The sequence below is a fragment of the Bufo bufo genome, chromosome 4 (genome assembly GCF_905171765.1).
Source record: "Bufo bufo chromosome 4, aBufBuf1.1, whole genome shotgun sequence".
In the NCBI taxonomy this organism is placed as follows: domain Eukaryota; kingdom Metazoa; phylum Chordata; class Amphibia; order Anura; family Bufonidae; genus Bufo; species Bufo bufo.
In genome coordinates this window covers 307586268-307611889 of record NC_053392.1, presented here as the reverse complement: position 1 = coordinate 307611889, position 25622 = coordinate 307586268, and the positions used below count along the sequence as shown (strand labels likewise).

Below are 25622 nucleotides of genomic sequence, written 5' to 3'. Positions count from 1 at the left end.
GCCTGAAGCGAGGCATTAACGTTCTGAACCTTAGCACAACCTGCATGACCAGGCACCTGCATGCAAAGCATGAACTGCAGTGGAGTAAACACCTTAAAAACAAGGAAGTCACTCAGGCTCCCCCTGCTACCTCTTCTGCTGCTGCCGCCTCGGCCTCTTCTGCTGCTGCTGCCGCCGCCTCGGCCTCTTCTGCTGCTGCTGCCGCCGCCTCGGCCTCTTCCTCCGCCTCTGGAGGAACGTTGGCACCTGCCGCCCAGCAAACATGGGATGTACCACCAACACCACCACCTGCGTCACCAAGCATCTCAACCATGTCACACGGCAGCGTTCAGCTCTCCATCTCACAAACATTTGAGAGAAAGCGTAAATTCCCACCTAGCCACCCTCGATCCCTGGCCCTGAATGCCAGCATTTCTAAACTACTGGCCTATGAAATGCTGTCATTTAGGCTGGTGGACACACACAGCTTCAAACAGCTCATGTCGCTTGCTGTCCCACAGTATGTTGTTCCCAGCCGGCACTACTTCTCCAAGAGAGCCGTGCCTTCCCTGCACAACCAAGTGTCCGATAAAATCAAGTGTGCACTGCGCAACGCCATCTGTGGCAAGGTCCACCTAACCACAGATACGTGGACCAGTAAGCACGGCCAGGGACGCTATATCTCCCTAACTGCACACTGGGTAAATGTAGTGGCGGCTGGGCCCCAGGCGGAGAGCTGTTTGGCGCACGTCCTTCCGCCGCCAAGGATCGCAGGGCAACATTCTTTGCCTCCTGTCTCCTCCTCCTCCTACTCAGCTTCCTCCTCCTCTTCTTCCACCTGCTCATCCAGTCAGCCACACACCTTCACCACCAACTTCAGCACAGCCCAGGGTAAACGTCAGCAGGCCGTTCTGAAACTCATATGTTTGGGGGACAGGCCCCACACCGCACAGGAGTTGTGGCGGGGTATAGAACAACAGACCGACGAGTGGTTGCTGCCGGTGAGCCTCAAGCCCGGCCTGGTGGTGTGCGATAATGGGCGAAATCTTGTTGCAGCTCTGGGACTAGCCGGTTTGACGCACATCCCTTGCCTGCCGCATGTGATGAATTTGGTGGTGCAGAAGTTCATTCGCAACTACCCCGACATGTCAGAGCTGCTGCATAAAGTGCGGGCCGTCTGTTTGCGCTTCCGGCGTTCACACCCTGCCGCTGCTCGCCTGTCTGCGCTACAGCGTAACTTCGGCCTTCCCGCTCACCGCCTCATATGCGACGTGCCCACCAGGTGGAACTCCATCTTGCACATGCTGGACAGACTGTGCGAGCAGCAGCAGGCCATAGTGGAGTTTCAGCTGCAGCACGCACGGGTCAGTCGCACTGCGGATCAGACCCACTTCACCACCAATGACTGGGCCTCCACGCGAGACCTGTGTGCCCTGTTGCGCTGTTTCGAGTACTCCACCAACATGGCCAGTGGCGATGACGCCGTTATCAGCGTTACAATACCACTTCTATGTCTCCTTGAGAAAACACTTAGGGCGATGATGGAAGAGGAGGTGGCCCAGGAGGAAGAGGAGGAAGAGGGGTCATTTTTAGCACTTTCAGGCCAGTCTCTTCGAAGTGACTCAGAGGGAGGTTTTTTGCAACAGCAGAGGCCAGGTACAAATGTGGCCAGACAGGGCCCACTACTGGAGGACGAGGATGAGGAGGAGGTGGAGGAGGATGAGGATGAAGCATGTTCACAGCGGGGTGGCACCCAAAGCAGCTCGGGCCCATCACTGGTGCGTGGCTGGGGGGAAACACAGGACGATGACGATACGCCTCCCACAGAGGACAGCTTGTCCTTACCTCTGGGCAGCCTGGCACACATGAGCGACTACATGCTGCAGTGCCTGCGCAATGACAGCAGAGTTGCCCACATTTTAACGTGTGCGGACTACTGGGTTGCCACCCTGCTGGATCCCTGGTACAAAGACAATGTGCCCACCTTACTTCCTACACTGGAGCGTGATAAGAAGATGCGCGAGTACAAGCGCACGTTGGTAGACGCGCTACTGAGAGCATTCCCAAATGTCACAGGGGAACCAGTGGAAGCCCAAGGCGAAGGCAGAGGAGGAGCAAGAGGTCGCCAACGCAGCTGTGTCACGGCCAGCTCCTCTGAGGGCAGGGTTAGCATGGCAGAGATGTGGAAAAGTTTTGTCACCACGCCACAGCTAACTGCACCACCACCTGATACGGAACGTGTTAGCAGGAGGCAACATTTCACTAACATGGTGGAACAGTACCTGTGCACACCCCTCCACGTACTGACTGATGGTTCGGCCCCATTCAACTTCTGGGTCTCCAAATTGTCCATGTGGCCAGAGCTAGCCTTTTATGCCTTGGAGGTGCTGGCCTGCCCGGCGGCCAGCGTTTTGTCTGAACGTGTATTCAGCACGGCAGGGGGCGTCATTACAGACAAACGCAGGCGCCTGTCTACAGCCAATGTGGACAAGCTGACATTCATAAAAATGAACCAGGCATGGATCCCACAGGACCTGTCCATCCCTTGTGCAGATTAGATATTAACTATCTCCCCTTAACAATATATTATTCTACTCCAGGGCACTTCCTCATTCAATCCTATTTTTCTTTTTATTTTACCATTATATTGCTGGGGCAACCCAAAGTTGAATGAACCTCTCCTCTGTCTGGGTGCCTGGGCCTAAATGTGTGACAGTGGCCTGTTCCAGTGGTGGGTGACGTAAAGCCTGATTCTCTGCTATGACATGAAGACTGATTCTGTGCTGACATAAGGCCAGATTCTCTGTTACGGGACCTCTCTCCTCTGCCTGGGTGCCGGGGCCTAAATGTGTGACAGTGGCCTGTTCCAGTGGTGGGTGACGTGAACCCTGATTCTCTGCTATGACATGAAGACAGATTCTGTGCTGACATAAGGCCAGATTCTCTGTTACGGGACCTCTCTCCTCTGCCTGGGTGCCTGGGCCTAAATATGTGACAGTGGCCTGTTCCAGTGGTGGGTGACGGGAAGCCTGATTCTCTGCTATGACATGAAGACTGATTCTGCGCTGACATAAGGCCAGATTCTATGTTACGGTACCTCTCTCCTCTGCCTGGGTGCCGGGGCCTAAATATGTGACAGTGGCCTGTTCCAGTGGTGGGTGACGTGAAGCCTGATTCTCTGCTATGACATGAAGACAGATTCTGTGCTGACATAAGGCCAGATTCTCTGTGACGGGACCTCTCTCCTCTGTCTGGGTGCCGGGGCCTAAATATGTGACAGTGGCCTGTTCCAGTGGTGGGTGACGTGAAGCCTGATTCTCTGCTATGACATGAAGACTGATTCTGCGCTGACATTAGGCCAGATTCTCTGTTACGGGACCTCTCTCCTCTGCCTGGGTGCCGGGCCTAAATGTGTGACAGTGGCCTGTTCCAGTGGTGGGTGACGTGAAGCCTGATTCTCTGCTATGACATGAAGACAGATTCTGTGCTGACATAAGGCCAGATTCTCTGTTACGGGACCTCTCTCCTCTGCCTGGGTGCCTGGGCCTAAATATGTGACAGTGGCCTGTTCCAGTGGTGGGTGACGTGAAGCCTGATTCTCTGCTATGACATAAAGACTGATTCTGCACTGACATAAGGCCAGATTCTCTGTTATGGGACCTCTCTCCTCTGCCTGGGTGCCTGGGCCTAAATATGTGACAGTGGCCTGTTCCAGTGGTGGGTGACGTGAAGCCTGATTCTCTGCTATGACATGAAGACTGATTCTGCGCTGACATAAGGCCAGATTCTCTGTTACGGGACCTCTCTCCTCTGCCTGGGGGGTCGGGGCCTAAATGTGTGACAGTGGCCTGTTCCAGTGGTGGGTGACGTGAAGCCTGATTCTCTGCTATGACATGAAGACTGATTCTGCGCTGACATAAGGCCAGATTCTCTGTTACGGGACCTCTCTCCTCTGCCTGGGGGGTCGGGGCCTAAATGTGTGACAGTGGCCTGTTCCAGTGGTGGGTGACGTGAAGCCTGATTCTCTGCTATGACATGAAGACAGATTCTGTGCTGACATAAGGCCAGATTCTCTGTTACGGGACCTCTCTCCTCTGTCTGGGTGCCTGGGCCTAAATATGTGACAGTGGCCTGTTCCAGTGGTGGTTGACGTGAAGCCTGATTCTCTGCTATGACATGAAGACTGATTCTGCGCTGACATAAGGCCAGATTCTCTGTTACGGGACCTCTCTCCTCTGCCTGGGTGCCGGGGCCTAAATGTGTGACAGTGGCCTGTTCCAGTGGTGGGTGACGTGAAGCCTGATTCTCTGCTATGACGTGAAGACAGATTCTGTGCTGACATAAGGCCAGATTCTCTGTTACGGGACCTCTCTCCTCTGCCTGGGCCTAAATATGTGACAGTGGCCTGTTCCAGTGGTGGGTGACGTGAAGCCTGATTCTCTGCTATGACATGAAGACAGATTCTGTGCTGACATAAGGCCAGATTCTCTGTTACGGGACCTCTCTCCTCTGTCTGGGTGCCGGGGCCTAAATATGTGACAGTGGCCTGTTCCAGTGGTGGGTGACGTGAAGCCTGATTCTCTGCTATGACATGAAGACAGATTCTGTGCTGACATAAGGCCAGATTCTCTGTTACGGGACCTCTCTCCTCTGTCTGGGTGCCTGGGCCTAAATATGTGACAGTGGCCTGTTCCAGTGGTGGGTGACGTGAAGCCTGATTCTCTGCTATGACATGAAGACAGATTCTGTGCTGACATAAGGCCAGATTCTCTGTTACGGGACCTCTCTCCTCTGCCTGGGTGCCTGGGCCTAAATATGTGACAGTGGCCTGTTCCAGTGGTGGGTGACGTGAAGCCTGATTCTCTGCTATGACATGAAGACTGATTCTGCGCTGACATAAGGCCAGATTCTCTGTTATGGGACCTCTCTCCTCTGCCTGGGTGCCGGGGCCTAAATGTGTGACAGTGGCCTGTTACAGTGGTGGGTGACGTGAAGCCTGATTCTCTGCTATGACCTGAAGACAGATTCTGTGCTGACATAAGGCCAGATTCTCTGTTACGGGACCTCTCTCCTCTGTCTGGGTGCCGGGGCCTAAATATGTGACAGTGGCCTGTTCCAGTGGTGGGTGACGTGAAGCCTGATTTTCTGCTATGACATGAAGACAGATTCTGCGCTGACATGAAGCCAGATTCTCTGCTATGGCATGAAGAGACTGATTCTCTGCTGACATGAAGCCAGATTCTTTGCTATGGCATGAAGAGACTGATTCTCTGCTGACAAGAAGCCAGATTCTCTGCTATGGGACCTCTGTCCAATTGATATTGGTTAATTTTTATTTTTTTAATTTTAATTTTAATTCATTTCCCTATCCACATTTGTTTGCAGGGGATTTACCTACATGTTGGTGCCTTTTGCAGCCCACTAGCTCTTTCCTGGGCTGTTTTACAGCCTTTTTAGTGCCCAAAAGTTTGGGTCCCCATTGACTTCAATGGGGTTCGGGTTCGGGTTCGGGACGAAGTTCGGGTCGGGTTCGGATCCCAAACCCGAACATTTCCGGGAAGTTCGGACGAACTTCTCGAACCCGAACATCCATGTGTTCGCTCAACTCTACTTAGGGGGTCTATTTTTCAAAATAAGGTCATTTATGGGGGTTTTCTATTTTTTTGGCAGCTCAACACCATTACAAGTGTGCAATGGGGCCTAAAACATTTTGAAGCAAATGTGTTCTGAAAGCCACTGGGTGCTCCTTTATGTTTGGGCCCTGCCGTGTGTCAAGGCATAAGATTAGGGACACAATGGGGGTATTTCTGAAGACAGGAGAAATAGGGTGATAGATTTTGGGGTATAGTTCTTCATTTTTATGTGCTTTGCAGAAAAAAAACTGTTTTTAACCACCTCCCGACCGCCTAACGCACGGATGCGTCCGGAAGGTGGTTGATTCATTCCTCCTGGACGCATCCGTGCGTCATCTCGCTAGACGCGAGATTTCCTGTGAACGCGCACACACAGGCGCGCGCGTTCACAGGATCGGAAGGTAAGAGAGTGTATCTCCAGCCTGCCAGCGGCGATCGTTTGCTGGCAGGCTGGAGATGCGATTTTTTTAACCCCTAACAGGTATATTAGACGCTGTTTTGATAACAGCGTCTAATATACCTGCTACCTGGTCCTCTGGTGGTCCCTTTTGTTTGGATCGACCACCAGAGGACACAGGTAGCTCAGCAATATGTAGCACCAAGCACCACACTACACCCCCCCCTCGTCACTTATTAACCCCTTATTCATCCCTGATCACCCCTGATCACCCCTGATCACCCCATATAGACTCCCTTATCACCCCCCTGTCATTGATCACCCCCCTGTAAGGCTGCATTCAGATGTCCGTATGATTTTTACGGATCCACTGATACATGGATCGGATCCGCAAAACGCATACGGACATCTGAATGCAGCCTTACAGGGGGGTGATCAATGACGGGGGTGATCACCCCATATAGACTCCCTGATCACCCCCCTGTCATTGATCACCCCCCTGTAAGGCTGCATTCAGATGTCCGTATGATTTTTACGGATCCACTGATACATGGATCGGATCCGCAAAATGCATACGGACATCTGAATGCAGCCTTACAGGGGGGTGATCAATGACGGGGGTGATCACCCCATATAGACTCCCTGATCACCCCCCTGTCATTGATCACCCCCCTGTAAGGCTGCATTCAGATGTCCGTATGATTTTTACGGATCCACTGATACATGGATCGGATCCGCAAAACGCATACGGATATCTGAATGCAGCTTTACAGGGGGGTGATCAATGACGGGGGTGATCACCCCATATAGACTCCCTGATCACCCCCCTGTCATTGATCACCCCCCTGTAAGGCTGCATTCAGATGTCCGTATGATTTTTTACGGATCCACTGATACATGGATCGGATCCGCAAAACGCATACGGACATCTGAATGCAGCCTTACAGGGGGGTGATCAATGACGGGGGTGATCACCCCATATAGACTCCCTGATCACCCCCCTGTCATTGATCACCCCCCTGTAAGGCTGCATTCAGATGTCCGTATGATTTTTACGCATCCACTGATACATGGATCGGATCGGCAAAACGTATACGGACATCTGAATGCAGCCTTACAGGGGGGTGATCAATGACGGGGGTGATCACCCCATATAGACTCCCTGATCACCCCCCTGTCATTGATCACCATCCTGTCATTGATCACCCCCCTGTCAGGCTGCATTCAGATGTCCGTATGATTTTTACGGATCCACTGATACATGGATCGGATCCGCAAAACACATACGGACATCTGAATGGAGCCTTATAGGGGGGTGATCAATGACAGGGGGGTGATCACCCCATATAGACTCCCTGATCACCCCCCTGTCATTGATGACCCCCCTGTCATTGATCACCCCCCTGTCATTGATCACCCCCCTGTAAGGCTCCATTCAGACATTTTTTTGGCCCAAGTTAGCGGAAATATATATATTTTTTCTTACAAAGTCTCATATTCCACTAACTTGTGTCAAAAAATAAAATCTCACATGAACTCACCATACCCCTCACGGAATCCAAATGCGTAAAAATTTTTAGACATTTATATTCCAGACTTCTTCTCACGCTTTAGGGCCCCTAGAATGCCAGGGCAGTATAAATACCCCACATGTGACCCCATTTCGGAAATAAGACACCCCAAGGTATTCCGTGAGGGGCATATTGAGTCCATGAAAGATTGAAATTTTTGTCCCAAGTTAACGGAAAGGGAGACTTTGTGAGAGAAAAAAGAATATCAATTTCCGCTAACTTGTGCCAAAAAAAAAAAAATTCGATGAACTCGCCATGCCCCTCATTGAATACCTTGGGGTGTCTTCTTTCCAAAATTGGGTCACATGTGGGGTATTTATACTGCCCTGGCATTCTAGGGGCCCTAAAGCGTGAGAAGAAGTCTGGGATCCAAATGTCTAAAAATGCCCTCATAAAAGGAATGTGGGCCCCTTTGCGCATCTAGGCTGCAAAAAAGTGTCACACATCTGGTATCGCCATACTCAGGAGAAGTTGGGCAATGTGTTTTGGGGTGTCATTTTACATATACCCATGCTGGATGAGATAAATATCTTGGTCAAATGCCAACTTTGTATAAAAAATGGGAAAAGTTGTCTTTTGCTGAGATATTTCTCTCACCCAGCATGAGTATATGTAAAAAGACACCCCAAAACTGATTGCCCAACTTCTCCTGAATACAGCGATACCACATGTGTGACACTTTTTTGCAGCCTAGGTGGGCAAAGGGGCCCACATTCCAAAGAGCACCTTTCGGATTTCACAGGTCATTTACCTACTTACCACACATTAGGGCCCCTAGAATGCCAGGGCAGTATAACTACCCCACAAGTGACCCCATTTTGGAAAGAAGACACCCCAAGGTATTCCGTGAGGGGCATGGCGAGTTCCTAGAATTTTTTATTTTTTGTCACAAGTTAGCGGAATATTATGATTTTATTTTTTCCTTACAAAGTCTCATATTCCACTAACTTGTGACAAAAAATAAAAACTTCCATGAACTCACTATGCCCATCACGAAATACCTTGGGGTGTCTTCTTTCCAAAATGGGGTCACTTGTGGGGTAGTTATACTGCCCTGGCATTTTAGGGGCCGAATGCGTGAGAAGTGGTTTGAAATCAAAATGTGTAAAAAATGACCTGTGAAATCCGAAAGGTACTCTTTGGAATGTGGGCTCCTTTGCCCACCTAGGCTGCAAAAAAGTGTCACACATGTGGTATCCCCGTACTCAGGAGAAGTTGGGCAATGTGTTTTGGGGTGTCATTTTACATATACACATGCTGGGTGAGAGAAATATCTTGGCAAAAGACAACTTTTCCCATTTTTTTATACAAAGTTGGCATTTGACCGAGATATTTATCTCACCCAGCATGGGTATATGTAAAATGACACCCCAAAACACATTGCCCAACTTCTCCTGAGTACGGGGATACCAGATGTGTGACACTTTTTTGCAGCCTAGGTGGGCAAAGGGGCCCACATTCCAAAGAGCACCTTTCGGATTTCACCGGCCATTTTTTACAGATTTTGATTTCAAACTACTTACCACACATTAGGGCCCCTAGAATCCCAGGGCAGTATAACTACACTACAAGTGACCCCATTTTGGAAAGAAGACACCCCAAGGTATTCGCTGATGGGCATAGTGAGTTCATGGAAGTTTTTATTTTTTGTCAGATTTCCAAAATCTGGCTTGGTCATTAGGGCCCAAACAGGCTTGGTCACTAAGGGGTTAAGGTTATAACTATCTAATGGGCTTTGCAATTGAAATGTTCTGATCTTTTTTACCATGTTAACACTGTCAATGTCACTACTGTGTTACTCACTCATGTATGACTTCTGCTGGAATATGACCTGCATCGCCTTGGGCAGGATGAGCCATAAGCACGACATCCATATCTTTAAAGGCTCCAGCCTTGATAAGATCAATTTTCCCTCCACCACCTTCCTCAGCAGGTGTTCCTAACACTGTGATCTAAGAAATGGGAAACATCTGCATAAATATAAACTTACAATCTAAATGTCTAATAGTAATAAAAAGGTAATATGTCAGCAGCATTGGACTGGGGTGCCTTGGGTCCAGGGGCGTAGCTATAGGGGGTGCAGAGGTAGCAGTCGCTACCGGGCCCAGGTGCCTGAGGGGCCCCAAAGACCCTTGTACCACATAAGAAGAGACCTGTTTTATAGAAGGTGCATGCTGGTCAAGTTGCACCTCTGGCTGGAGGGAAGGTGTTAGGTCAAGAATTTGGCATGGTGGGGGGTGCAGTTAAAATTTTTGCCTCAGGCAGCAGGAAGGCAATGTGCTTCCCTGCCCCTGGCCACAAAGCAATGAGGGATGGGGGGCTCAAGTTAAACTCTTGCACCAGGGCCCATGAGCCTTTAGCTACGCCCCTGCTTGGGTCCACCAGTAAAATTTGTTCTTGGGACCTGAAGAGAAATGTGACTCCATCTTGTTCCTGCACTAAATATGTAAAGAATTGTTATAACATCCCACCCACGCACTGTTTCAAGTTCCTCCGCTGTGAGTTAGGTTCGCTTATCTGTCCCAGGACAGATTCTGGGAATCCCCCAGAACAAGTACAAACGTTCTTGCCTTATTCAGGGTCATTCGGCACAACTGCGTACATTCTTATATGTGACTGATTAAAACCTATTCTTTTTGCTTACTGCACGTACACATACCATATAAGGATGTTCCGGTAGTATGTGTATGAGCACCAATGTTTATCTTTATGATTGGTTTAAACGCTGTTGTTATGCAAACTTTTAGTAACATAGTACATAAGGCCGAAAAAGACATCTGTCCATCCAGTTCGGCCTGTTATCCTGCAAGTTGATCCAGAGGAAGGCAAAAAAAAAAACCAGTGAGGTAGAAGCCAATTTTCCCCACTTTAGGGGAATAAAAAATTCCTTCCCGACTCCAATCAGGCAATCAGAATAACTCCCTGGATCAACGACCCCTCTCTAGTAGCTATAGCCTGTAATAAGTATTAAAAATTTATGAAATGTATGATTCCACAAAATTCACAATAAGGGATCATACGGACCATTTTATATTTGCAAAAATTCACACCCATTTATTAAATCCACAATTCCTACCAAACCCACTGTGAGAGTAAAATCAGCCACATTCTCTTAGAACAACAGGTATACACTGGATAAATGCAACAAGTAATGTATACAAAAATCAGTATGCCAGTAGAGATGTGGCCACCTAGGAAGCACTGGAAAAATTTAGACGTAGTCTCTATGAATGATCTGGACAAGTAACAGACTGTCAGGATCAAATCAGCCACATTCTCTTAGAACAACAGGTATACACTGGATAAATGCAACAAGTAATGTATACAAAAATCAGTATGCCAGTAGAGATGTGGCCACCTAGGAAGCACTGGAAAAATTTAGACGTAGTCTCTATGAATGATCTGGACAAGTAACAGACTGTCAGGATCAAATCTCCTGGCAGTAGGATCGCTAAGATTGGCTGGAAGCAGCGATGGGGCGGAGATATACTATGCATAATTAATGGTCATGAGGCGCGCGTGGACGCTTAGGACCCCACTTCCCCTGACGAAGCCACAGTAGTGGCGAAACATGTCGGGAGGGGTGCCATAGGTTAGCGCTTAGTTTTTAGACAGATCACGGAGATAGAACTAGCAGGCGAATACAGGAACAACTTTAGACCAGATAGCAATTGTGAATAAGGCACCATGTTATAATCCAGTAAGCTCAAGTTCAGCTGCATCGCAACATCAGGTGGTTTGCAGAGTGAATTGAACAAATAGCGACTATCAATACTCAGTCACTGTGACACAAATCAACTGCCAGCGCACAGGAGAGAGATTTGTTGCTAACTGGTGTACAATATTGCCAGTTCCTGCAACAATATACAATCTCCTCCAAGACAATGTGTGATAGACAACACTGTTGCGTCTGAACGGTTGAGACAAACATTCCGCTACACAAGTGGCTACGGTGTAGGAGCACGGTGTACTGAGTGTTACAGTACAAACTACATGAAATAAAAAGTAATCTACTCCAAACTGGCCCACCAATGAGGGGTTTAACATATAGTGGTAGCCATATGCATTCCTGGTCTAATCGGTCATACATGAGCATGTTTCATTGAGTCCCTGCACTGAGTCACTTCCTGCACCAAATATCTAGACAGGAATACAGATGAATGTACACTCCATGTAACTATCCCACAGCTGTTGCTAACCCAAGCAACAGTGATTAGTTTAATGCAGGAGACAAATACACATTCTATATCTCTACCGTAATCTGATAGTTTTACATTATATTCCCTTATAGAATTTGTGTTTCACCATTTTAGCTAATAACTAATAAAGATATATTTAAAATATCAGTTAGAGACTCCTAAAGGGATTTTTTTGGTCTTTTGACGTTTTTTGTTACGTTGAAGCCTGTAATATTATTACGCTCCAGAAATACATCCAGGCCCATCTTGAATTCCTTTATTGTACTCACCATCACCACCTCCTCAGGCAGAGAGTTCCATAGTCTCACTGCTCTTACCGTAAAGAACCCTTTTCTATGTTTGTGTACAAACCTTCTTTCCTCCAAACGCAGAGGATGTCCCCTCGTCACAGTCACAGTCCTGGGGATAAATAGATGATGGGATAGATCTCTGTACTGCCCCCTGATATATTTATACATAGTAATTAGATCTCCCCTCAGTCGTCTTTTTTCTAACGTGAATAACCCTAATTTTGATAATCTTTCAGGGTACTGTAGTTGCCCCATTCCAGTTATTACTTTAGTTGCCCTCCTCTGGACCCTCTCCAGCTCTGCTATGTCTGCCTTGTTTACAGGAGCCCAGAACTGTACACAGTACTCCATGTGTGGTCTGACTAGCGATTTGTAAAGTTGTAGGACTATGTTCTTATCACGGGCATCTATGCCCTTTCTGATGCAACCCATTATCTTATTGGCCTTGGCAGCAGCTGCCTGACACTGGTTTTTGCAGCTTAGTTTGCTGTTTATTAAAATTCCTAGATCCTTTTCCATGTCAGTGTTACCCAGTGTTTTATCATTTAGTATGTACGGGTGACTAAATGGGAAGGAATAATGCATTCCTTCCCATGTGCATAACTTTACATTTGTCAGTGTTAAACCTCATCTGCCACTTATCTGCCCAAGCCTCCAATCTATCCAGATCCCTCTGTAGTAGTATACTGTCCTCTTCAGTGTAAATTACTTTACACAGTTTAGTGTCATCTGCGAAAATTGATACTTTACTATGCAAGCCTTCTACAAGATCATTAATAAATATATTGAAGAGAATAGGGCCTAATACTGACCCCTGAGGTACCCCACTAGTGACAGTGACCCAATCTGAGTGTGTACCGTTAATAACCACCCTCTGTTTTCTATCATTGAGCCAGTTACTTACCCACATACAGACGTTTTCTCCCAGTCCGAGCATTCTCATTTTATATACTAACCTTTTATGTGGTATAGTGTCAAATGCTTTGGAGAAGTCCAGATATACGACATCCATTGATTCGCCGCTGTCAAGTCTAGAACTTACCTCCTCATAGAAACTGATTAAATTAGTTTGGCATGGCCGATCCCTCACGAAGCCATGCTGATTTGGCGTTATTTGCTTATTTCCGTTGAGATGCTCTAAGATAGCATCTCTCCGAAAACCTTCAAACAGTTTACCCACAACAGATGTTAAACTTACCTGCCTATAGTTTCCAGGCTCTGTTTTTGGACCCTTTTTGAATATTGGCACCACATTTGCCATGCGCCAATCCTGTGGGACATTCCCTGTCAGTATAGAGTCCGCAAATATCAGAAATAAGGGTCTGGCTATGACATTACTTAATTCCCTTAGGATACGGGGGTGTATGCCATCCGGTCCTGGCGATTTGTCTATTTTAATCTTTTTAAGTCGCTGTTGTACTTCTTCCTGGGTCAGACAGGACACTTTTAATGGGGAATTTATTTTTACATTATGCATGTCATCTGAATACATTGGAGAAAAAAATATTTAACAGCTTTGTTTTCTCCTCGTCGCTCTCTGCGACTCCCCCCTCATTACTCTTTAAAGGGCCGACACCTTCAGATTTATACTTTTTAACATTTATATAATAGAAGAACATTTTAGGGTTAGTTTTACTCTCTTTGGCAATTAATCTCTCGGTCTCTAGTTTGGCCGCTTTTATTAGTTTTTTACATGTATTTTTTTCCTTATAGTTTTTCAGTGCTTCTGTGCTACCTTCCTGCTTTAGTGATTTATATGCTTTCTTTTTGTCATTTATTGCTTTCTTTACAGTTCTATTGATCCACATTGGTTTCTTTTTGTTTCCTAACCTTTTATTCCCATACGGTATGTAAGTCTCACAATGAGATTTTAAGATGTTTTTAAAGATATCCCATTTTGTGGCTGTATTTTTTTTTTTTGAGGACTTTGTCCCAGTTAGTTAGGCCTATGGCCTCTCTTAGTTGGCTAAATTTAGCTTTTTTGAAGTTTGGTATTTTTGTTCCTCCTTGTAGAAACATTCTTTTGAATGATAATTGGAAGGTTATTACTTTATGGTCACTATTTACCAGGTGTCCACCAACCTGCACGTCTGTTGTTCTGTCAGGCCTATTGGTTAATACTAAGTCCAGTATGGCCGTCCCTTTAGTCGGGTCCTGAACCAGTTGGGAGGGGTAATTGTCTTTGGTTATTGCTAAGAACCTGTTTTCTTTATGAGATATACAAGTTTCAGTTTCCCAGTCTATATCTGGGTAGTTGAAGTCCCCCATAATAACCACCTCATTATGATTTGCCGCCTGGTCTATCTCGTTTAGTAGTAGATTTTCTGTGGACTCTGGTATATTAGGTGGTTTATAGTAAACTCCTATTAGTAATTTATTGTTGTTTTTAGCTCCATGTATCTCTACCCACAGTGACTCCACATGTTCATGTCCCTCACTTATATATTCCCGGAGTGTGGGCTTTAGACAGGACTTTACATAAAGGCAAACCCCTCCCTCTCTCCGGTTTTGACGATTCTTTCTAAACAGACTGTAACCTTGTACATTAACTGCCCAATCATAGCTATCATCCAGCCATGTCTCAGTTATTCCCACTATGTCATAGTCCTCCTCACACATCACTAATTCCAGCTCCCCAGTTTTATTAGTCAGGCTTCTGGCATTAGTATACATACATTTGAGAGGTTTATGTATATTTTTTACCCTACACCTTTCCTTCTGAACTGTTCTAGTCCCTCCTTCCATTCCTCCCACAGTCCCACTACCTTGCCCCCGGTCTCTATCTGCACTATCTTCCCCTCCTATAGTGTAATTTCCCTCCCCCAGTCCCTAGTTTAAACATTCCTCCAACCTTCTAGCCATCTTTCTCCCCAGCACAGCTGCCCCTTCCCCATTGAGGTGCAGCCCGTCGCTTGTAGCCGATAGATAAGTCGGCCCAGTTCTCCAGGAACCCAAACCCCTGCTTCCTACACCAGTTCTTGAGCCACTTGTTAATCTCCCTAATCTCCCACTGCCTTTCTTGTGTGGCTCGTGGTACAGGCAGTATTTCGCAAAATACTACCTTTGAGGTCCTTGCCCTAAGCTTTTGACCTAAATCCCTGAAATCATTTTTAAGGACTCTCCACCTCCCTCTAACTTTGTCATTGGTTCCGATACGGACCATGACCGCTGGATCTTCTCCAGCCCCTCCCAGTAATCTGTCAACCCGATCCGTGATGTGTCGAACTCTAGCGCCAGGAAGAAAGCACACTGTTCGGCGATCATGGTCTTTGTGACAGATTTCCCTATCTGTTCCCCTAATAATGGAGTCTCCCACTACCAGCACCTGTCTAGCCTGCCCTGCTCTCCTGGTACCTGCTTACTGGAGCTGACATTCCCCTGACTGGCAGAGGAAGTGTCCGGCTGCAGCAGTGCCATCCCTGGACTGACATCCCCCTCATCTGCCAAACATGCAAACTTGTTGGGGTGTGTCAGCTCAGGGCTAGCCTCCCTGGCACTCTTCCCTCTACCCCGCTTTCTAACTGTTACCCAGCTAGCTACCTCACTTTCCTCAGCCTCCTCTCTGTCACCTTCCCCTTCATCTACCCCAAAGAGTGCTTGCTTGGTGAGAAGCAAACTCTTTTGCAAATTGTCAATGCCTCTCAGTGTTGCAACTTGCCCGTTTAGAGACTCCATTGGCGATTCCAGACGGGTAATTTGCTCACATCTTGAACAAAGATATACACCCTCGAACGGCTGTTCCAGGACTGCATACATCATGCAAGATGTGCACTGGACTGCGTTGTCAATTGTGCAACACATACTAAATGGGGATTACAACAGTAAAAAAGTAAAACAGTAAATATGATTTAGAATTAGACCTTGTCTGCTGTAGTTGAAGGACTACCTAGAATTAAGCCAACAACACACAAGGAAAATATATCCAACCTTAGTTTCCAACTCCTTTTCTTAAACTCCTTTTTTTAACTTCACTTAATAAGAAGCCCACTTAGTAGAGCAAGCCTCAGGTAGAGCAAGCTCAGGGAGTTTAGTGGTTTCATTTATAGCACCTGGTTGCCCAGGCCACTCCCCTTAATCAAGCAGAGAAAAAACTTTTCTACTGCTTATATAAGGCCAAGCGATAGCATAATAAAATTAGAGTATTTCTCAGTGATACCTGTGTGTGTGTCATGTTATTGCCGACTGAGAAATATCTCTCCTGACGTCAGTGACATCAAACCAAGGTGGTCGTAGAGGTCCAGAAAGGTCCAAATCCTTTCAGTTTGGGGGCTCTGTCCGGGATAGAGAAGGCGATCATCGTGTCCGGTAAGAAAGACATCCCTTTTGTCCACTGTCCGGTCCGAGGGCGCTGGCCACATCTCTACCCGTGAGTTTTCTTTATGTATCCGGGATACATTGTTAAGCCTTAAAAATAGACTCAGGGGTTTTATAATAAGTACTTTGAGTACTTTCATGAATGAGGCCGGCACTTGGAGTGCCACGCACGGCAAAGGATCTCAGGGAGATGTATCCGTAAGTTGTTTTGTGTCAGGGACACACCATAGGATCTCAGACAGATCTATTCCGTAAGTTGTTTTGTGTAAGGGACACACCATAGGATTTCAGGGAGATCTATTTACTTTATCTAACTGTCGACAGAGATTTTTTAGTACCAGGGGTACATGTAAAAGAACAGTATCGGGGAGACCTGACTTACCTTGGTTTGACGCATACTTATATTTAGAGTATAAGATACATAGAGTGTTAAGATTCATCTGTTTGTGTGAGAGCTATTGTTCTGGTGGTAAGTGTAAGAAGATATCTCACTGTAATATTATCACTCTGTCATTTGGTGAATTTTCTTACTGTGGGTGGAGGAAAATCTAAGTGTGAGTTTCCCCCTCCCAACATAGGGACTACAGACTGCAAATACTGACAGCCTAATTCTCCTTCCGAGTCTCATGTTGACTGTAAAGCAGAGTGTTTCCTCATGGACCTCAGACAAAATACAAGACTTTGAGAAACACTTATATGAGAAGGAGGCAGCGGGATGCTTTGAGATCAGGAAGATACAGACCCCCACACATAGTTACAAAAGTTCAGGAGCCAACACCGTGAGCAAACAGAGACAGCCGAGACATTTCTCAGTTGCTTTCAACCCTCTCTGCAGATGCTGTCTGTTTCAGCATGATAGATCTGAAGAATGCTTTCTTCTCTATCCCGGTTGACAAGCAGACCAGACTCCTTTTTGCTTTTTCCTTTGAGGGTCGTCAACTCACTTGGTGCAGGATGCCCAAGGGATATGCTGATTCACCTGTAGTGTACAGCATTGTCCTCCAAGCCAGTTTAAAACCATGGCAACCCCCCCTCCCCAGGGTTCTGTACTCTTGCAATACGTGGATGATTTGTTATTGTGCAGTGTGTCAGAGGAGGCCAATGTAACAGATGGTTTATCCTTGTTGAAATGGTTGTCTGAATGTCGACACACAAGGTGTCACGCAAGAAAATGCAATGGTGTAAAAAGCAAGTTGAATACTTGGGCTTTGTTCTCACAAAGGAAGAAAGGAGAATCAGCACAGAAAGAGTCCAGTCTGTTGCGGGCCTGGTCACCCCGCACACCAAGAAAGAAGTGTTATCTTTCCTTGGTAAGATAAACTACTGCAGACAATGGATTCCTGATTGCTCCTACTATGACAATGTAATGAGACAAGCCACTCTGGCAGACATGCCAAATCTCATCAGGTGGTCTGAGGATATGTTTAATGCATTTGATTATTTGAAATGTTCTTTAATGACAAGTCCGGGTTTGGGCCTCCCTGACTACAAACTCACATTCCACGTATATGCTCGACAAAATTGTAAAACCATGGCGGGTGTGCTGACACAATATCACAGAGGCAAGTTACGTCCTTGTGCCTTTTTCTCAAAGGTGGTTCCTGCATCCGTCCAAGGAATGCCGGCCTGTCTGAGATCTCTTGCAGCCTGTGCTATGATGGTTGAGCTTGCAACACCACTCACAATGGGAAATGAGACTATCCTGTACACCACACATGATGTAGTAGGCCTTCTCAAAGGCATACACACACAGCACATGTCCGCACAAAGACTATCTGGATATGAGATTCTACTCCTCAGCAATCCCTCCCTCCAAATCAAATATGCAACACACACCTCAGGTCCAGCACCTATCTTGAATGCCTTAATAGGACTTAGAGGACCTGAGGATTACTTGACAGAGGCACATGATTGTATACATGTCATACAACTTTTAGAAGCCATAAGATTGCCCTCACAGATTGCAATTGTCCACTGCAGGGCGCATACTGGTGGTAAAGATCATGTGTCCCAAGGCAATGCCCTGGCAGACGCGGAGGCCAAGAAGGCTGCACTGATTAGGGTCACATTGCAAATGGTGAATTTAGTACCTCCTTCACTTGAGTTAACTCAGATGCTTGTGGATCTCCAGTCCTCAGCTACTGACGATGAAATGGCCGATTGGTGTTATCCAATCTTGCAGAAGAATCCTAGGACAGGATTAATCTGCAAAGAGGGGAAACCATGCATACCACAGCACAGCTCCCTTCTGTTCATTGCACATTTTCATGGAGTAGGACACAACAGCATTCAAACAACACACATGCTGCTAGCACAGAATTTCTATATTACAGGCATTAAAAAGTTAGTGTCAGATTATGTGGTAAGGCGTATCACATGTTTGAGGAACAACCCAAACACCAATGTCAAAGTCCCACATCAACACCTTGATTATCCCACCACTCCTTTTACACATCTGCGGGTAGACTTCACACACATACCTAGACAGAAAGGTAAACAAGAATACGCCTTGGTCATAGTTGACATGTTCTCAAGATGGCCAGAGGTCTACCCTACAAGATCAGAAGATGCCAAAACAGTAGTAAGGATACTAACACATGACATCATTCCAAGGTGGGGCTGTCCATTGGTAATTGAATCTGACCAAGGGCCAGCTTTCACCTCAAAGGTAAACAAGGAGCTGGCAAGACTCCTTAAGGTTGAATGGAAATTTCATATCCCATACCACCCACAAAGCTCCGGCATTGTGGAACGCATGAACAGAACCCTAAAAGATAAATTGAGAAAGGCAAAAGGGGGCACATTTGAGAAATGGAAAGATATACTGCCAATAGTCTTAGCTGAGATCAGGATGACCCCTAATAAAAAGCTAGGGATATCACCATCTGAGATACTTATGGGGAGACCTTTTCCCACACCATGGGCAAAGAATTCCCTGGTAGTACAGGAAGGGGACCTCATTAGAGAAGAATGTGTAACCAGATTGATTAAAGCCCTAAGTGAAATTGAGGAAAAAGTTGCTTGTAAGTCTCCTTGTCTTCCACAGGAACCAACTCACCCATTCCAAGTGGGAGATATAGTGCTGATAAAGAAATTAAAGAAAGGAAAATTCGCAGGAGACTTCACCTATGGACCACCGACTACAGTGGTAGCTGTGACCCACACAGCTGTACTTACAGAAGAAGCACCTACCTGGGTCCATGCCACCAGAGTAAAACTGGTGAAGGAGGCACCCCAAAAGGAGGTAATAACGGGGACAGACAGTCCTGACCTCGAAAAAAGGACAAAGTGAGGTACTAACGGGAGCAGACAGCTCTGACCTCCACAAGGATGCACTCCCTCAATTCTGGAAGATGGCACAGACGGTCCACTTGGACTGTGGGATTACTGATGATCCTAATGACTCTGCCGGAGGATAACAAAGCTGAAGTTGCTATAACTCAGAAAGGTGGAATCACTACCTTCTGGTACAATTCCTCCAGTACTCACGTTGCAACTGACTCCTTCTGTTTATGCAGCATAATGAAGTGCAGTCCTTCCACAAGATGCGGCAACCACTATAAGAATGGACAGGCTTATATCTGTATTACTGACCCTTATTGGGGTAATAGATGTGCATACTGGGGGTTAGTAGGATGGAATACAGGAGAAGACTGGGGGTATAAACCACAGAATGCCCTTAATCGACGGGATAAGAATGGTAAATCCTTGATTATTAGAATGACAATTATCAACGGAGGGGACTGTCACATAGATGTTAGCCTATATCCTACAGGGTGGGCATGCTCTAAGATGGTGTCTGAGATGAAAATAATTATAAACATAGAAAACCCCAACAAAGGTGATGAAGGAGATTACGTGCTGGGATGGTACTTTCACAACATGGGGGGGGGGGGGGGGGGGGCAGAGATTTCAATGGTCACCAAACACTTTGAAATAAGAGGTATGTGTCAATCCTCAGAATGGACATACCCTCTGGAACAAACATACCTTCTAAAAACCCATATACAGTCCCTAGGAAACATACTGGCTATTTCTGGCCCTACTTATGAGGATACCCTGGCAGCAGAAACTGGGTTCTCTGATGCCAACCTATGGTTAGAATGGATAAAATTACACCAGTTACAAGGGAGGAAAAACAGGGAGGTTCTTGGGAAACTTTAGTAGAGGGTATTGCCACAATTACAGCCATCAAAACATTAACACGACCCAAGGCCAGGTGCAATCATTGGGGGATATATACTGGATATGTGGAGACGGGAAGATAAGATCTAGGTTAGAGGGAACTTGGAAAGGAGAATGCGCCCTTGCTAAAGCCATCATGAACATACACATCTTCACTGAAAATGAAAAAGACACCAACACACATATACGCAACCGTCGCGCCCTCCCAAAAGGTAGCTTCGACCCACACGTGTATATTGATGCAATCGGGGTCCCAAGAGGGGTTCCTGATGAATTCAAGGCCAGAGGTCAGGTGGCAGCAGGATTTGAATCCATAATTCCCTATATAACAATCAACAAAAATGTAGACTGGATCAACTATATTTACTATAATCAACAAAGGTTTGTAAACTACACCAGGGATGCGTTACAGAGTGTCGCAGAACAGTTACAGGATTCCAGCAGATTCCATTAGGACATTTCAAAACTGCATGGTACTCGATATGATACTTGCAAAAAGAGGTGGTGTCTGTAAGGTATTGACGGACCCCTTATCCTGCTGCACGTTCATACCCAACAACACCGGCCCTAATGGTAAGGTCACACTGGCAATAAAGAAACTCGAGGATTTATCAAGCTCAAAAGAAACTCAGGTATCTATAACCCTTGGGATCAGTATTTTGGCTGGTTCACTAACTGGAAACAGGCACTTGTACAGTTGGGAATCATTATACTGATAATTATTATAGTAATAGCAATAGTTGCAACATGTATCATACCATGTGTACGGAAACTGATAATGAAAGGAGTATCAAATATGTCATTTTATGAGACTCTGCTGCCTAATCCTGAAGACAACTCACATGAAGGATATAGAAAATATCTGGCGGTATACAGGGAAAAGGGTAAGAACCACATTATCTAAGAAATTTGGTTCTAAGAGGGGATGGAAGATAAATGTGACTCCATCTTGTTCCTGTTCTAAATATGTAAAGAATTGTTATAACATCTCTCCCACGCACTGTTTCAAGTTCCTCCGCTGTGAGTTACGTTCACTTATCTGTCCCAGGACAGATTCTGGGAATCCCTCAGAACTAGTACAAATGTTCTTGCCTTATTCAGGGTCATTCGGCACAACTGCGTACATTCTTATATGTGACTGATTAAAACCTATTTTTTTTGCTTACTGCACATACACATACCATATAAGGATGTTCCTGTAGTATCTGTATGAGCACCAATGTTTATCTTTATGATTGGTTTAAACACTGTTGTTATGCAAACTTTTCTACTCCCTATATAAGGCCAAGCGATAGCATAATAAAGTTAGAATATTTCTCAGTGATACCTGTGTGTGTGTGTCATGTTATTGCCGACTGAGAAATATCTCTCCTGACGTCAGTGACATCAAACCAAGGTGGTCGTAGAGGTCCAGAAAAGTCCAAATCCTTTCAGGACCCACTGTACTACTACATGCAAATAATATCTGCTTACACAGCAGAAGACAGCAGCAAGACCTTAAAGATGATTAATTATAGGGGTCCCTGCAGAGTATTCCATAAGGCAGGTCCCTGATGAAAGAGGTTTCTGGAAGTCCTGCTTCTGTATCTATAAGTCACCTAAACCATCCAATGCATCTATACTAATAAACTGGGAACAGATGTAGTAGAGTTAACACTCATGCTTTATGAAAAACACCTTCAATTGCTTTTCAATGGCTTTTGTTTCAAGATAACATGATGAGTTAAGAAATTTGAGTTAAGAGTGTGTGTGTTAACCCTGCTACAGCTGTAGCTTATCAAATAAACTACCCAGTTTTTCATATAAACATAGGCTGATTGAGATGTTATGTGCTGCTATCTATATATAGTGCAATCAGTCAACTGTGCCATTTGTCATTTGTGCAGAGGGTGGGGAACTAGAGACCCAATTTACTAAGGGGCACATCGGTGGATTCACCTGCTCCCCTATGAGCCTGTATGTGTGTATAATTGGTTACAACATGGCTAATTTCTTTAGAAGAGCAGAATATGGAATAAGTGTGAGCAGTCAGGATCTTTTATTGTAGTTTTATTTACAATGCATTCGGAAAATATTCAGACCATTTTAAATTTTCTTTACATTTTATTATGTTGTGGCCTTGTGCTAAAATAAAAAAAAAATCATGTTTTTTCAGCAATCTGCACTCAATACACTATAGTGAGAAAGTGAAAACAGAATTTTAGACTTTCTGAACGTCCTATGGCAGCACACAATGGTTAAACTCGATTAACCTTTACTCAAAGCAGAAGACATGTTAACCAGCAATATTAATTAAATATGCGAAAAATCTATCACTTTGGCCCATCCCCTTTTGATGCCTATAAAGGGTTGCACACAAGACAAGACTACATACATTTTTTTCTTCTCCTCAAGCAGTAATTAGTAGTAGAGGTGTCGCTAGTAGAGTTGAGCGGACACCTGGATGTTCGGGTTCAACGGGTTCGGCCGAACTTCACAAAAAAGTTCGAGTTCGGGACCCGAACTTGACCCCGAACCTGAAGTCTATTGAAGTCAATGGGGACCCGAACTTTTGAGCACTAAAATGGCTGTAAAAATGTCATGTAAAGGGCTAGAGGGCTGCAAATGGCATCAAAATGTGGTTAAGAGCAAGGCAAGTGCTCTGCAAACTAATGTGGATAGGGAAATGACTTTAAATAACATAAAATATGTAAAAACAAAAAATAATAATCTTGATCTAGGAGGATGAGGTCCATATGGAGTAGGAGGTTGAGGAGGCGGTGGATGTGGCGGTGGATGTGGAAGCGGCGGTGGAGGAGGAGGTAGCCTACACTGCTTTTTGGTTTTAAATTTTTTTTATTTTTTTTAAATTAGGGTACACCCCAAAACATTGGGAAATATAACCTGTGATAACCCCCTCCAGTCGTGCTAAACACACGTTCAGACAATACACTGGCTGCAGGGCAGGCCAGCACCTCCAAGGCGTAAAGGGCAAGCTCAGGCCATGTGCCCAATTTGGAGACCCAGAAGTTGCAGGTGCTGACCCCTGTCAGTCAGTTTGTGTAGGCGTGTGCACACTTACTGCCCCACCATGTCGCACGTCCCCGTGATGTTCATGATACAATTTGATATCTGCTCTATCAACTTTCGATGTTCTTTTATGCGCCTACCATGGTGATCACGGGTGGCGGGGAATCAGGGTTCCAGGCTGGAGAGGGAGCCTGAGAAAAGGATACCACTTGCAAGGGAGGTAAATGGATGAAATTAAATGTAATCGAGCAGAAATGTGGGACAAAGTATTGAAGCATAAGCTTCCAAGTTAAGGAGGGGGCGCGCGGCAATTACCCACTCCCGACTCGGGGAGGTAGTGACGATAAATAACAATACAGGACTCTTAAGATGCCCTGTTATTGGAATGATTAATAAAAAATTCTAAGGAATATTTTGGATTTGTAAAGGTTAGCCAGGAGAGGCCCTGCTACCGCTTTGTTTACTCTAGCTAACTTCTGCCTGATTGCACGTCCCTGTGACGTCCACCATCCATTTGGATATCTTCTCTATAAACTTTCGATGTTCTTTTCTGAGCCTACCATGCTGATCACGGTTATCGGCGAATCAGAGTTCCACGCTGGAGAGGGAGCGTGAGAAAGAGAGACCACATCCAAGGGAGGATTAATTTTTTCAAATTTAAAGTATTAAAGCGTAAAAGTGGGACAACTTTTTAAAGTTTAAGCATTGAATGAAAGGATGTGGCGCGCATCAATTAATGAAGAATTTCTTAAATTTTATTCCCTGTCAACTATGCAGAGCAGGGGTTTCTATCCGGCAAAATTTGAAAAATGTCACCTGACAATGTAATTGACGATTTTTTTTAATTTAGGTTCCTGTCACCTATGTAGAGGTGCCCCAGAGACATCCACCATCCATTTGGATATCTTTGGATATCTTCCGATGTTCTTTTCTGAGCCTACCATGTTGATCACGGTTATCGGCGAATCAGGGTTCCACGCTGGAGAGGGAGCGTGAGAAAGAGAGACCACATTTAAGGGAGATAAATGTATAAAACATTTTTGGGAAAAGTTATTGAGGTGCAAATGTGGCACAAATTACAGAAGCGCAAATGTGGGAAAAGTTATTGAAGCGCAAATGTTGTACAAATTAGTAAAGCGGAAATGTGGGACAAATTATTGAAGCGCAAATGTGGGCCAAATGAGTAAAGCGCAAATGTGGGACAAATTATTGAAGCTCAAATATGGTACAACTTGTTAAAGTTTAAGCATTGAATGAAAGGAGGTGGCACGCATCAATTAAAGAAGAATTTCTGAAATTTTATTCCCTGTCACCTGTGCAGAGCAGGGGTTTAATCACGTACAAAATTGTAAAATGTGAACCCAAGAATGTAATTTATTTAGCTGTCAACTAGGTAGAGGAGGGGTATATTACACCCAAAAAATTTTGAATTTCACCCAAAAATGTAACTGACAATTCTTTTTTTACCGCTCTAGTAGGTATAGCAGTGGTACATCACACCCAAAAATTGGTGAATTTCACCAGAAAATGTAACTGACAATTTTTTATTTTTTTTTAACCTGTCTACTAGGTATAGCAGTGGTACTTCACACCCAAAAATTGGTGAATTTCACCATAAAATGTAACTGACAAAGTAGTGATTTATGAGGTGGAGTTCCATATGGAGTAGGAGTTTGAGGAGGCGGTGGACGAAGCGGTGTAGGTGGAAGCGGCGGTGGAGGAGGATGAGGTAGCCAACAATGTTTTTTGGTTTTAATTATAATTTTTTTTTTAAATTAGGGTACACTCCAAAAGAGTGTGAAATATCCAAAATACAAGAATGAGCAATTGCGCTGCAGTATAACAATGGCTGGTTAAGGCAGGTATACATGTCTATTCTGCACAAGATACGGACAAGTCCTGTGGGATCCATGCCTGGTTCATTTTAATGAACGTGAGCTTGTCCAAGTTGGCTGTGGACAGGCGGCTGCGCTTGTCTGTGATGACGCTCCCTGCCGCGCTAAACACAAGTTCAGATAATACACTGGATGCAGGGCAGGCCAGCA

At 45.4% G+C, this 25622-nt stretch overlaps 1 protein-coding gene across 1 annotated transcript in view; it reads right to left on the bottom strand.

Moving 5' to 3' along the window:
• The window catches only part of LOC120999187 (peptidase M20 domain-containing protein 2-like), a 157184-nt gene that overhangs the window by 59161 nt on the left and 72401 nt on the right, over positions 1-25622 (bottom strand). Inside the window, exon 3 of the mRNA XM_040430063.1 lies at positions 9384-9532. Within this exon, the coding sequence (XP_040285997.1) occupies positions 9384-9532 (149 nt within the window). The remainder of the gene's footprint in view (positions 1-9383; positions 9533-25622) is intronic.